Source organism: Hermetia illucens, chromosome 1 (genome assembly GCF_905115235.1).
Source record: "Hermetia illucens chromosome 1, iHerIll2.2.curated.20191125, whole genome shotgun sequence".
Taxonomy (NCBI): Eukaryota; Metazoa; Arthropoda; class Insecta; order Diptera; family Stratiomyidae; genus Hermetia; species Hermetia illucens.
In genome coordinates this window covers 166,657,557-166,672,875 of record NC_051849.1, presented here as the reverse complement: position 1 = coordinate 166,672,875, position 15,319 = coordinate 166,657,557, and the positions used below count along the sequence as shown (strand labels likewise).

Here is a 15,319-nt window from a genome sequence, read left to right as displayed (position 1 = left end):
GGTCCCCATTCGCTTCGTCGACCAGGTCCTGCCAGCAGCGTGTTTTACTTTTGTTTATTGCGTTGCGGATTCTCCTTTTACCTGATCTGTACTCTATCATTGCGGAACATGTCTCGATGGGGGTGGGCTTTAGAGGGTGAGAATCCCGTAAGTGCTCATTCTAGTCTAAATGCTTTCTATAAGCGCCCACGCTGAAAATAATTCATCATTTTATTAAGTACTCTACACCGTCATGCCAAAAAAACCAATTTAACGCATTCATTGTAATTTTCTACAATATATATAATATACCAAAATGTAATTCTATTCTATTTTCCTTTGTCTATAGTTTCTGGATTTGCTACTTGACATTCAGCAAACCTAATTGGTGCTACCATCAAGGTTTTCACTTTTCTCAGCCAAGGAATGATGAGAATAAAAGCCATAAGATACCACTGGTGTACCGTTGTATCCATGTATATTAAAGTACAATAGTTTCTCCATTAAAACTAACATAACAATATATAAAAGTACAAAAATACAAATTAATATAATTCATTAAAAATGCTATAAAACCTCTTTTCCATAATATCCTATTGCGATAATTTTACCTTCACAATCAGACTAATGAATAGCGCGATCTGCAAAACCACAATCCAACTAGCCAACACTATCACATCCCATTCAAACAGGTCACCGGTCATGTCCAGTTCTTGCAAAAACTTTGTTGTTGTCTTATAATAGCAGAAAGCAATATTGCATTCTAGGTCTGGTCGATTGTATCCGAAAATGGCTTGGATTGATCCTTCGAAGGCGTATCGAAAATAGGAGACATAGGTCAATGGTTGCAGGCACTCCGGAAGCTCATTGAATCGAATGAAGAAACCACAGAAAATCATCATTGGTATGCTTGATACTGGAACTAGGAACACGGAAAGCTGAAATATTTAGGATCAGGATTATTATTTCATAAATATTAAGGGTAAATTTATTAATAGACATATACTGAGAATCGACACCTGTTTGCTCCCTCACTGAGTTACGGAACTTGACTTGAACTAGCGTCGGACTGAAAACAAATACCATCAAAATCAAGGTTCTCAGCCTGATGGGCCATCGCCCTCTCCTCATCAGTATTAATGGGCAGAACATTGAATGCGCTGATCAATTTGCATATATGCATTAATCCATGGAAGCTGTTCTCAATATATTGACGACTTTTTGTATAGAAGTCCTTTAAGAGTAGTAGAAAATAATAAAACCCGCTGGCGTAACACTATAATTGGATCTGGACCTTGAAATGTATTCGAGTCCTTCATACAAGATCCCAACGGTGTGGTCAAGCATTGCGCTCACCCCCTACCCTGATTTGACTCAGGTACGCATTCACAGTTGAGTGGAGTAGTATACGATATAGAGTCACGATACAAAGCATCAGCGAGATTTGAACTGCGACCTTCCGTATGACAGCCTAAAGCTTTAACCGCTGAGCCATCCGGACATTCCATTAATAGAAGTTTACTTAAAATTGTAACATAAGACTACTGGGATATGAAATGCTTGGACTAGGTAAATAATCCAGCAGGGATATGTTACAAGCAGCTGAGAACATATTGAAGGCTCTTTCAATTGAAAGATTGGTATCAGCTCCTTGAATAGGGTTATCAAACTCCTTTGCTGAAATGGAGAGATATGTTTGCTAAGACTGTTTAGGAGGCTTCAAGCTTCAGAGTGATTACGGTAAGGGACTTGAATACTAGTAAGGGAGCAAGCTTTAGAGGCAAGCGGTTTCGAAAATTATTATAGTATTATAATTATGATAATGGACAATTGAAGTCCTGGTCATCGAAAAGAGTTGCATTTTAATTCGATACTTTTCAAGTCAAATTGTATTGCATTCTCAAAGAAGGCGGGCACGTGCAGAGACTTATCACGAACTCCGTCAAACGGAGAAGCGACTTCACAGATGGAAAAAGGAAGCTTGGGAGAACCAACAAGTCTGTGAATTAGAAAAGTACAGGGAGGAACTGCACCAGGCGCGCAAGTTTTACCAACAAGTCAGCAGGATGAAGCCTTACACACCTCGATGGCGATGGGTTGATTACTTTGATGAGCTACTGAACAACCAGAACATCGGCGAGTTGGAGGTCCCGCCAACTGAAGACGACGGACAAATACTGCTTCCACCAAGGTTAGGAGAAACAGTCCGTGCAATTCATCGGCTGAAAAATCATAAGTCGCCAAGATCCGATGGAATTACAGCCGAATTGGTTAAATATGGAGGCGACCAATTACCAAGTGGTTCATCAACTTGTGCTCATGGAATGGGACAGCCAATCAATGCCTGATGATTGACAACGAGGCACTATCTGTCTCATACATACAAAGGGAGTTATCACACAGTGTAGCAATTATAGAGGTATCACGTTGCTGAGTACCATCTATAAGATATTCTCCGCTATCTTGCTAGGCCGGATAGCCCCATACGCCCAGAACAGCATTGGCCCATACCAAAGAGGCTTCACTCTAGGCAAATCAGCAACAGATCAGATTTCTCTCTGGGGCAAGCGAAGGAAAAACTGTTGGAATATGGACAACAGTTGCACCATCTATTCATCGACTTTAAAGCCGCCTATGATAGCATAGGCAGGGTAAAACTGTACGCGGCCATGAGAGAATTCGGTATCGCGACGAAATTAATAAGACTGACCCTGACCAATGTGCGAGGTCAGATAAAAGCAGCAGGATCACTCTCAAGACCATTCGACATTAACACCGGTCTACGACAAGGGGATGCCCTATCATGCGTCCTCTTTAACCTGACCCTCGAGAAAGTGATCAGTGTTGCTGATGTAAATGCAAGAGATCCTCCTTAAGTCCACCCAACTGCTGGCCTATCTGACGATATCGACATCATGGGAAGAACCACCCGAGACGTTCAAACTGCCTTCATCCAGATGGAGCAGGCGGCGCGAGATCTTGGACCGAAGACGAACCAACCAACAACATCAAACCGCACTGGTCAAACAGGAAGAATAAGGATGGGAGAATACAACTTTGAGAGCGTTGATAATTTCTCCTATCTATGGTCGAAAATCACAACCGATAACAGCTACGATGATGAAATCCGCGCACGGTTGTTGTCAGCCAGCAGAACTTATTTCAGCTTGCAAAAACTGTTCCGCTCGAAACTTCTCCCGATAGGGTCAAAGCTCTTACTGTACAAGACTATGATCTTGCCAGTCCTCATGTATTGCTCGGAAACTTGGGTTCTTAGCAAGAAAAATTGCGAACTCTTGGCCGCGTTCGAGAGAAGAATCCTCCGAAAATTTTTTCGCCCCCTACATGAGGATGGACGATTCAGTAGCCCGCGCAATGACGAAATCAATGAGCGATACCATGACCGTCTGGTTGTGGATAAAATCCGGCTCAATAGGTTATGGTGGGCGGGTCACTTAATCCGCATGGATGAGGATAATCCCACCCGGAATGTTTATAAGGGCGATATTTATGGTAGAAAAAGAAGACGAGGCAGACCCTGCCTAAGATGGAGCGATGGCGATATCGAATTGGTGAACCTCGGTGCAAAACCGGGATGTCTGGAGTTCCTTATTAAGGCAGGCCTAAACCGGATACCGGTTGTTGCGCCGTTGATGATGATGATGATTAAGAATGGGTTTCGTAAGAGCATTTCTAGCTCTGAGAAGCGGCATTCTTCGAGCTTAGAGGCATAACAGTTCAATGAATTTATTAGAGAGATAAAGGATAAGGTAAACCAAATGATACAAGCGATATATCTGCAAACACGTACGCAAAAGAAAATGAAGCCCAAGAAAGCATACTAAACAAATCGAGAAATTGGAAGCTGAACGCTTCAGGTACGAAAGGTTTTGTGTATTTCTTAGTACGTAGCACGTAATATATCCATATATTATGTGAGAGTATCCACTTTCGGGTGATATTGACATTCATAGTCTTCAATTTGCAAAGAAGCAACGATTTTGACATAATTATAAAAATTATAGTAATATACTATTGTTAACTTTATTTGAACAGGTATCGGTATGGAAGGTATTTCGGAGCCCAGGTACCATATAGTGACAGCCTCCTGATTTTTTTTTCAGATTTTTCGGTTTGGTAGTTTCTGAGAATGGCCCCCTTAAAGAAATGATCAATTTGAGCCCCCCGCACTCCCCACCTTTTCAATAAATGTCAAAACTAAGACCGGCTTCCAGAAGTACTAACCGAGAACTTTAATTTGGTGCCCCATATGACTATATTTGATGATAAAAAATTTGGGATCAGAAGAGACCGATCCGCTATGAATTGCTGAATTCAGGTAAAACCATTACGGGAGAGCTGTACTGACAACAACTAATTTGTTTGAAGCGAGCATTGACAGAAAAACGGGTTGAATATACGACCAGGCATGAGTATGTAATTTTCCATCATGACAATGCTTAGCTACACGTTGCTATACCGATCAAAAATTACATGGAGAGTCCTACTTCACGCACCGTATTCACCTGACTTGGTGCCAACCGACTACCATTTTTTCGTTCGATGCAAAACGCACTCGCTGGAACACGCTCTACGCAAGGTATCAAAAATTGGCTTGATTCTTTCTTGGCCCCAAAGGACGTAGCTTTTTTTCCACGAAGAATTCATTTAATAATAATAATCGTTGGTGCAGCAATCCATATTGGATCAGGGCCTTGATCCACTTCATTCAAGACCGAAACGGTACACTACAGTACACTGCAGGAGGCAATGTGGTCAGCATTGCGCTCGCCCGAGATTATTACCCTGATTTGACTCAGGTACCATTCACAGCTGAGTCGACTGGTATCCGACGTCAAGTCACGATACAAATCCGATTGCCACCAACGAGATTTGAACCCGTATGACAATCCAGTGTTCGAACCATTGAGCTATTCGGACAGAATTCATTTGCTACCAGAAATGTGGCGAAAAGTGATCGCAAGCGATGAACAATATTTTTAATAAAACGTAAATTCATTGATTAGCTCGGTTTCCAGTGCATATATAAAATATAAGGTTTTGAATGATTTCGAAAACGGGTCTTACCCTGAGTTTAAGTCAAGAGTTGAATTAAATACCATACAAGTTCCGAACCCATATCTTGAAGGCCACGAAAGGGGCAGCGAAGCGAATATAGGGACCAGAGCGATACTATGCAGTCGGAAACGAGTTCATGGCTATGATATTGAAGAATTAAGAGGAACAGCTGAGGGAACTTGACTATGCGAATTTACCAGGAAATGAATAGTGCAGGATACACATGGGGGGATACGAACCGAAGCGTTCGGAAGAACTAGGGATATCTACGGATGAATCCTCCAGACATGTTCTGGGACAATGTCCCGCACTTGTGCAAAGTAAGTTAGGGCCTCTGGGAAAACATAGGGAACATAATAAAGTTTCTGTCGGTTACAGTAGCGAGTAAAGGGGCACAATAGTTCTTTAAGGACGCAATGCACCAAAAACATAAATAATTTTTGTAACAAGCATGTCCCCTTGAAGAATGGTATCAAGTGGAATTTTACTTCTTCCAACTTTCATTACACTCATTCTCCTTTTGTTTAACCACAAGGTATCAGTATATTGTGTAGGTATATTTGTGCGGTCCTTTTCAGAGGCGCCTTACCATTGCATTTCCTGGAAGGGACTTTTCGAAAGTTCGAAGTTATATCCAATCAATTCGTTCCTCCTCTCGTAAGTAGAATGTATCTCACTAAAAAATCTATGGAGGTCATCCATACAATGGCGCAAATGCACTGGACACTCTCAGCGCAATTGGGCGTTATGGCGAAAAAGTGCGTCTTGCTCGGCAATTGACTCGGAAACAACGAAACGAAAAAGTAGTTCTGAGTCATTTTCCACGCCAGATAAAATTTGAACATTGTAGTCATAATTTGTACTCCGCAACTACAAATACCGTCAGACATTTACGAAACCGATAGTCACTGCCTTATGCGGATGACGTAGGCCCCGCACTTCGTTCTACATTTGACTCCATTAAAGTTAGACCCCTACGGATCTTGAGAGATATCCATATACAATAAACCCTTTCTGTCGTGAATTAATTTCCTAAAAGGGGATTAGTCGAGCTTAATACCTAGGGGAAAGCAATATTCCTCAAATAAGTTTCAATTTATTGAATATGCTTTTGACAACAAGCATTTCCACAGCGCGGAACTATCGCATCCCGAACTCCATGACCTTTACGATCAAGTCAATAAAAGAAGGAGCTCGCCCCAAACTTACATCTGCTGCGTTAGACCAAGGACTTTTTAAGGTTTTGTGTGAAACAAAACCTTATTAGAATCGAGACGGTGTCTGTCTGTCCGTCTGTCCGTCTGTCTGTCTGTCTGTCTGTCTGTCTGTCACACCCGATTTATTCGGAAACGGCTGGACCGATTGTTACAAAAATTGGTGAGAGTATGTAATCTGGTGTTCCCTTTACATGTAGTAAGTAGCGCCACCTTATGTTAAGGGGGGCTCCCCATACATGTGAATGGAGGGTGTAAATTTTTTTTCACAGAATGTAGCCATGTGGGGTATCAAATGAAAGATCTCAATTAGTACTTTCCGAAACTGGTTTAATATTTGATATTAGGTGAAAAATAGGGGAGTGAGGGCCCAAAATATGACCCCCAAAAAGTGTAACAGATCTCGTTCTCAGAACCTATCCAACCGAAAAATTTGAAAAAAATCACAGTGGTGTATCTCTACGAAATCTAGGCCTCAAAATATATCCGGTTCCGACATCTGCACAAATAAAGTTAATAATAGTATATTTCCATATTTTAGAAATTTACCCGGCACCCCCCTTATGTTCATCCCAGAAGTATAAAATTTGGCACGCGTGTAATGAAAAATATAATGCATAGTTTGATCAAGTTTGAAGAAAATCCAATTATTATTAACAAAGTTATAGGGGATGAAACTTTACAATTTTTTTGTGAATTTCGTGCACTCAACAACCTGCATGACGTCATCATCACATATCAATTCGTCAATACCACAACGAAATGAATTCTTAAGAACTGGGTCTCAGAGAATTATTTTGTTTTAGTTTTTTAATTATTTGTCAACCAGACATGTCTGTCTGTAGGTATATAATATATGCGTGCTAATGAACTTTGCGGGTAGTGCCTAATTCAAATAGATATAAGAAGTAAATGGGAAATATGGGTACGATCAATTTATCTACGTGCATATATGTGTACAGTATTCGGAAATAGGCAGTTTGTTTGTTTAGGATGAGCGTAATATCTATGCCTGTAATATGTACGTATGCTTCGTAGTTTGGAAAATTATGAAGGATTATGTTGGATCTTACATAAGATGAACACAAAACCTTTATACCCGAAGCGCTAGCTTCCGGTATTCCGACTTGTTTAATGATGAAAGGGAGAATAATGTCTAGACTACATTTCCCATAGTGTCTAAAAGACAAACACGGTAATCTGCAGCGTATACGTCACATCATTTTTGAGGTTTTGGTAATAAACCCTATGTTTTTTTCCGGTGGAAGGGGGATAATGCTCCTTTCGCAAATGAAATGTACAGAGAGAACCCGCTTGCAAGTTCTGTTGTTACTAATACGTACAATATCGAAACCTCATCTTGTTGCCGTCCTTGTTTCCTTCTTACTTGTTGCTTGGGAATTTTGTCTTTCCAGTGTCTCAATCAAGGACAATTTTTGGGAACCGAAAACCGCCATTCCCTTGTAAATTCAGCTCATTAACCCGCTTGCCAAGCGAGAAAAACGCTTCTCTGTTCGGTCCCTGCATCCCACGAATATGTCAGTATCAATGATGCACGTTGTTTTATTGTTTCGGGCTACCACAATGGATTTTTCTCTGTTTCACTCAAAACTTTTCAAAATGACTTTCTCTCTTTCTCTCTTTCTTTTTTGCGACTTCGGTCCGAATTAGTCATATTCTACTCTTTCGACAAAACTCATTCGGGTCACAACCACACTAGGGCATGCTCAAGCTAATAAGTTTCCAATCGGATAATTGGGATATCGATTTCAGACTCCTTGATTCTTTGATCAAAATTTTGAGAACTCTTTTAATGGATATTATTTTACACAGCATATAATGACATTCGTTAAAGGAACAGTTTCCAGTTCAGTGTTGTGTGGTTTACAGAGAAGTCAACTACCAATTGATACTGTTTTTACTTACGTTCATTCCAAAGGAGCATCCACAAAATAATCCGACTCCTTGTCCAACTGCCCCCATCAACAAGCAGATTGCCCAAAACATCAGGAATCTGCTCACTTCATTAGGCTGCCCTGTAAGATAATAAGCAATCGCCACAAATAAGGTGGGGCATAAAAACTGCAAAGGTATGTCAGCCGCACATTTTGCTAGAAAGTATGCTCTTAGGGAATACCAGTTGTTTAAATGCTCACGAAGAAATACTTGTGTTTCCAAAGGACCTGAAACGAAATATTTAATCAAAAGCCAGCTGCGAAAACACCTCTAAATTACAAGGTAGGCCATCTTTCAAGGGAGTGACTATACTTACAGTGATAGCTAGATGAAACATATCTTTAATATGTATAATAAATAGACTTTACCACACCCAAACATAATGAAATTTAATTTTCCAAGTAAATACGATTGGACGAATACAAGTTAGGAAGAAAAATCCATAAACTGTTTTCTTACGTTTATTCTACACACTTTGCATAGGATTCTTCCACTATTCTTGAAACTATGTCAGTATAACCATAAAGATCAATTTCTTATAAGTCGCAATAACTAAAAACAAGCCAAAGCCCGGAAATGAATCGCTCCAGGTATGAAAGGATGTACTTAACAGGGGGACCACACTGACATTTCTGATAATGTGCTCGTGAAACGAATGATCAGTTTCCAGCCCCCACATTCCCCATGTACATTTATTTTTGACATCAAAATTAAGGATTTGGAAATTACTAACCGAGAGCCTTCGTTTACTACCCGACATAACTACATACATATATATATATATGGTGAAAAGAAATTTACACACTTTTTGGAATTTCTATTCACTGAAAAGGGTTCTACCAATTTTGTGCCAATACATAGATATAACTAGACAGATGGGAAGGCAGCCAGACAGATAGACAGAGATCTGTGAGGAGTTTCCAACTCTCCCATCAGTGATGTTCCTATTCACCAGCAGGTAGTTGTAGTTAGTCGTAATTGGACGTTTCATGCGAGCTTCAGAATACAACGCGCCTCTTTCTTGAAATTTAAATCAGAAGAAACACCTGAGTTAGTTCAGATTACTCAACAGACATTCAAGTGGAACTATTTCTGAAAATCTACGGAACTTTTAGCGACCTTTTTCCACTTGCTAGGGAGACAGGCATTTTAAAGAAAGGAAAAGGCGCCTGGAGGAATAAGAGTTCCTATGGATCACGGCTGTGGACGGTAAATGCGACCCTATGTCTGTATTTGGGGCAAATGATAAATGTGGATGTAACGTACGAATAACCACTTACATTAGAGGGCGGAGAGGATATTAAAGTTGCTCTAGTTGATCATCCACCGAACTGTGATAAGCAAAATATGATGAACTTAGATTTCTTTAGGCGAAGTGGTAAAATGCAAAGCTCTTCATCAAGGTCCGTGCTGAAAGACCTGCTGTGCCGTGCATAGAAAGAAGTAATGCATGCCAAACATGAGAATTGATGCAGTGCTAATGAAAATACTCAAGGTGGAAAACTGCTTGAAGGGGATGGATAATATCCTGAATACTTCGTCAGATCGAAACACAACATCCTCCATTGCATGAAGTCAGTGGCCCGAAACGTCAAACACTGTTGTAAAAAAGTTATAAGCGACTCAAGCTCGATTGTTAGAAATTCCTAATGTTACCGCATCACACCAGGTACCTATACCATAAGTATAGAACGAGCCACTTGCACAAGCCCAAAACGGAAAGCTGTACAGGGGATAGGGAGGAGCAAAGTTGCGACGAAGAAATTGCGAAAAGGTTCCAACACCAAAAACGAGCAGAAACGCAGCAACGCAACTCAGCAAAGCAAACACAGTGTCCGGATTTCAATTCAAGTGGAGTCCCAAAAATTGGAGCAAATGTTTAAACAATTAAGAAACTGAAGGGACAGGTAAAACGAAAGATGCTGCGCCCAGACGCGATTGCTACCGAGAGGAAGTTGCTGGGAAGTGGAAGTCAAGATCCGATGTTCCGTTTGGAGGATTCAAGAGTATATATCTCCTGCTGTTTTCGATGCCAGCAATGCAGTCATATAGCTAAATTTTGCAGAAGCAAGCACGATGTCGCATTTGATGATAAGGGCCACGTTGCAGAAAGTAGAAAATATACACTGCCTTAACCACTGTCAGGCCACATATTAATTTTTTGCCAGTCACTTCAAGAGCTTGATGTGAAGGTAGCGGTTATTAGCGTGAGCGACCAAAAGACAACGCGGTATGGGCCATCGACAGAAGTGGGAAGTACACGATCTGAATCGCAGGAAAATACCCATTCGAAAAAATAACTGCAACAACAGTTAGTGGATTTGTAAGAGCTAAAATTAATGGAGCAGATATGTAGTTGCTTTGCTTCGCTGAGCGCGACAAGCGTGGAATAAGGGTAAATATTGCATAAACCAGTATTAAAAGCAAGCACACGATCCCTCATTGTCGTTGCGGCGACTACAATGGATGGTTTGCCGATATGAGAAAGAAAGTTGCAAATAAGAGAAGATTAATATTGCTGGAAGCCTTTTCTTCGCTGGACATTGCAGTTGCTAATATCGGAAGTATTTACACCTTCCGCAAAAGAAAGATAGGCTCAGGGGTGGATATTACTTACATAAGCAGTGTATTGATGGGAAAAGTGACCTGGTGAATTAATAAACACTACACACATAGCGACCCTTAAGCTACAGCCTTTGATATAATGAATAGTATGAGAATCGAGTATCCAAGAGACATAAGGTAATGTCAGACGAAGCAGTAGTGTTCGAAGATGTTTGAAGTGGAAATGTCCACGTATTTAAGGAAAATTCCACGCCAGCGGAAGAGATATCTGGCCTAGTTGTTAGCAACGTGATTGCAGCCTGCGATGCCTTCATGCCAAGGCCCGGAAATAATGCTTAATAACTACAGGAACCCTGATTAAATGACGAAATCACGCCACTGCCGCTGGTTGCAAGCGAGAGTTGTGGGAACTAACTTGTGAGACCGAACAGAACAAGCCGCGGGGAAGGATCCAGAGAGCGGTAATGGCTAAGCTGAAGGCAAACAGTATCCAGTTTTATTACGACAGATAATTACCCCTCTGTTTCCAGTGCAAGATAAATGCATTATTGCGTTCGAACAAGAGCTCTTTTTCAGTCTTTGTGCCATTTAGAAATGGAGTTGACTCGTCTTGAACGGTGGCGCCATTTTGCTCGGCCATGCACCTTAACATGATGGAAGCAAGAAGCTCTCTGATCATCTTCCAGCGAACCAAACCAACGTTTTTTCGGTTGGCCTTTTGCTCGTTTCCTATGGATTTCGATATTTAAAACAATCTTGGTAAGTAGGTTTTCCTCAGAGCTAATTATATGTTCACATGTGTTTCCTAGGAAAATATCATCGGCATAGAGCAGTGTGTAGAGACCTACACGCTGGTTGTCCATATGTCAGTGTCCACGACAAGAATAAGGAGGAATGCGAGCAGGCGCTTCCTTGATAAACATCGACAGATACAAGAAGCTGTTTTTGCTACACTCCGAACTTTAATTTCTGAATTTCCCGTAGAGCAAGTTAACGCAGCGCACGAGTTCCTCTAGTACCAGGTATTGCCACAGAGCATATCAGATGAGTTCGCTTTGCATACAGTCAGACGTCTTCTTTAGATCCATAAATGCAATGCACAGATGGCAATTCTTCTCGCAGTGTTTCTATTATACATGACTAACTGTGCAGCTTGTATAGGTTCTGAAGTTCCGCAGTTCTTGAAAACCTGGCTGGGTTTCCGGTTATATGAACGATGTCAATCAGATCGGATGGTAATTTGAACATTCAGCTTTTTCGTTGCAATCCACTCGAAATATTCCCGCAAACTATCGGTCTTTTCATTAACGCAATAGGGTTGTTCGAAATCCTGGGTTGGTGTACGCTTATGAAAAGTCTATACAAATCAGAATATGCATGCGAAAAGGGTTGAACGAGATACCAAACGTGGCTTTAAAAGCAGTGGATGAAAGTCAGACAAGATTTCCACTTTAAATACCTGTTTTGAAGAGGACATCTGCCGAGTGATTGAAAATCAGATGCTGGTACTGCTATCAAAAAGTGGCGAACCATCTGCGACCCGACCAGAAAATATTCTGCCATCATCACCTTTCATAACGATAGACGAAGTAGCATTCGTAGTTGTGGGAATGGTACCTATTGACACTTTGGCTGAGGAGATGCGAAAGAGAAAAGGACGCTGTGACCATAATGTCGTAGAGTGACGGCAACAGGGGAGAACATGTCCAATTAGAGGGGGTAGGAATGTTGCTATTATTCTTACAGAGACGAGTGGACCCACATACTGCTCGTAACCTAGCTTTGGACTATGCACAACTAAGGAAATGTCCAATATCACTAGACCCAAGAGCATGGTTGAAATCGCCGGTATTTACACCGCTTTGGATATGACCATTCTCTCTTTTCTACTCAATGTCTGAGACGAAAATTGTCAACATAGAAGTAACACGGTAGGTCTTCAACCGCACGGTGTAATGCCCATAGGTAGTTCCGCACAGTGTAGCGGGTGAGCAGAGGTGATTTTAGTGGGTTGTCCCACTAAAAGTGTGATGTCCCACGTTGTGATTTTTGATGCTTATCATATCTTCTTGTTCACAGCATGTATGGAGGTTTACGATTGCCACCTTCCCATAATTTGTCGTATCTGAGAAAAGTGCTTGTGGCAGACAAATAAACGATAGGCAGACGAAAGATAGAATTGGTAATGGGTGTCTCTTCTGAGATATGGAAACGCCAAAGACGAATAATGTATAACCGATTGCTCTTGGCTGTATAGAGTCTGGAAGGCTAATCGGGCTAAAAATTGAGCTTTGATACGGCCAGATCAACCATCCACGCAAACAAACTGGCCACTGACTTAGCTGAAACTGAGTTGCATGGAAAGGTAGTAGTAGTAGTAGCAGCAAGTGCTGCCTAGTGACTGCCCTTGATGAGCAAAATGAATTTGAACCTTATAAAAAGGCTTTTACGGCAATTGATGTACCCAGTTACATAATTGCGCTTGCTGACGCAGACAATGAACCTAGGGAATACATTGCTTCCTCGTGTGTTCCAAAAGACCCTGTGCTGGGACCAATATTGTAAAACATCATGTATAATGGCATTCCAATTGTTAGCAGGGTTACAATAGTGGGTTATGCCGACGACACAGAGGTGATTGTTCTTACAAAACATCTTGAAGATGTAGAGTTGTCTTCATCCGTAACAATCACTGCTATAAAGAAGTGGCTGAAAGATATTGATCTTGCCCTCGCGGTGAATAAAACAGAGGCTCAGATTATCACGAAGTGGCAAAAGGAAACGACTGCCCGCGCCAGAATGGTGGGTTTCCATTGTTCCATCACTTCAAAAGCAGCAATGAAATACTTTGAAGTGATGATAGATGCGAGCTTGAATTCAGCATGGTCTTGGCCAGGATGATGACAAATGTTGAGGGCCGGGGATGCACCGTAGCCTGCTTATAGCTAGAGCGTCGAAAGTTGAGCGCAATTTATATGAGAACTGTCTTAACAATGTGTTGTGGTTCTAAAACCATCTCAGAGGAAGAGGCCGACGAGATGACGCGCATCTAAGATGGGCCCGGTTCTTCCTCTGATCAGCACGTGAAAACGCCGAAAGGGAGGCATCGTTGAGTAAGTGGCAACAACGTTGGAAAAATGCGGAATATGGTTGATGGGCCCATACAAATTGATTCCCAGCATCAAGATGTTGATACAGATAACACGGTTCCGGGAGAAAAAAAACAGGAGTTAAGAAGCAGTTTTGATGAGTACAAATCTCACACGCTGGAACATATTTATCAGTATCCTTTGAAGATTTACACCGAAAAAAAAAGATAAGTGGGCAAACCGACAGAGAGACTGTAGGCCAATTTTAATAAAGTTTGGTTTCACACACAACTTTAAAAAACTGACAATCAACCGCGAAAATTTACATGAATGTTTCGTTCTTTTTCTCGCAGTGTTTAACCATTGAGGCTCCGAAGCTTTCATAGATTGCTACATTGTCTTCAATTTTCTGGCTCGAGAATTTATTGCTTACGATCCTTATCATCTTTATTATTATTAACTAAGCACAAGTCTCAAAGATTCATCAGTATTGAGTAGCGATAAATTTTCATCCAGAGTTAAGCATATTCCTCAACCTATCTGTGAAATCGGACCTAATACTGCAAAGTATTTATTACAGATAATTGAATAAAAGATTTGGCGAGCTAACCTCGATAGCAATGTAAACGAAATAATTTTTTGTAATTTGTTCCCATATAATGATCAATTTTTTCCTTATATCTTTGACCCATAGCTTTTAGATGACCTACCCAGGTAATTTGATAATCATAAAATATGACTCTTACTTACACGTCAACACAATTGGCATGGAGTTGGCAAAATATATAAACATCAGCATGAAAAACAAACAGGACACATTGCTCAAAACTTTCGCCGCATCATTGCCAACATTATAGAAAACCACCCCCAGAAGAACGGCGATGAAGACGTGTGCTATAACCCGCATTTGGACAGTTAGCTGCAAGTGAAGTTTTATTACTAGAATTCTTATCTGGATACCTGCTTACAGGTAGAAAATGCAATCAAAGATTATCAATCACTGTTACCATATCTCTGACCATTGAGCGCATTGACCTTCTCGTGATTATCGCAAACTGTTCAGCAAATGTAGCCGGGTAAGCTTTAGCGTAACCACCCTTATCTTTATAATTTTTGCATTTTTCTGTTTTAGTGAAGCCATTTAGAACAACTGTAATGAAAAAAAGTTTCATTAGCCACACAGACTTTTGTTCTGATAAAGCGGTTTTTAATAATTAATCAAAATGAATCTATACTCCAACTTATAAAAAGAAATCTTATCTTACAACAAGGAATATTTAATAAAAATTTACTTGAGTTTTCTTCGACCTTTACGTCTAGTTGAATATTTGAGTCATCACAGAATTTCGATTTGTTCGATGCAATTAGGGAGCTGAGGTCTGAACCATGCTCTCTACTGGCTACTTCAATAGCTGCAAAAAAGAAAATGGCTGTGAA

At 40.8% G+C, this 15,319-nt stretch overlaps 1 protein-coding gene across 5 annotated transcripts in view; it reads right to left on the bottom strand.

Annotated features, from left to right (window-relative positions):
• Positions 1 to 429: 429 nt before the first annotated feature.
• Positions 430 to 15,319, bottom strand: part of LOC119661408 (ATP-binding cassette sub-family G member 1) — a 59,768-nt gene continuing 44,878 nt past the window's right edge. For 4 of the 5 annotated variants that reach the window (XM_038070738.1, XM_038070740.1, XM_038070739.1 and 1 more), the window contains 5 exons: positions 15,175 to 15,294; positions 14,890 to 15,032; positions 14,633 to 14,801; positions 8,199 to 8,455; positions 573 to 917 (listed from right to left, as the gene is read on the bottom strand). In XM_038070738.1, the coding sequence (XP_037926666.1) occupies positions 573 to 917; positions 8,199 to 8,455; positions 14,633 to 14,801; positions 14,890 to 15,032; positions 15,175 to 15,294 (1,034 nt within the window). Of the gene's footprint in view, positions 918 to 8,198; positions 8,456 to 14,632; positions 14,802 to 14,889; positions 15,033 to 15,174; positions 15,295 to 15,319 lie in introns of all 5 variants that reach the window. The other variant, XM_038070742.1, reaches the window with a different exon arrangement.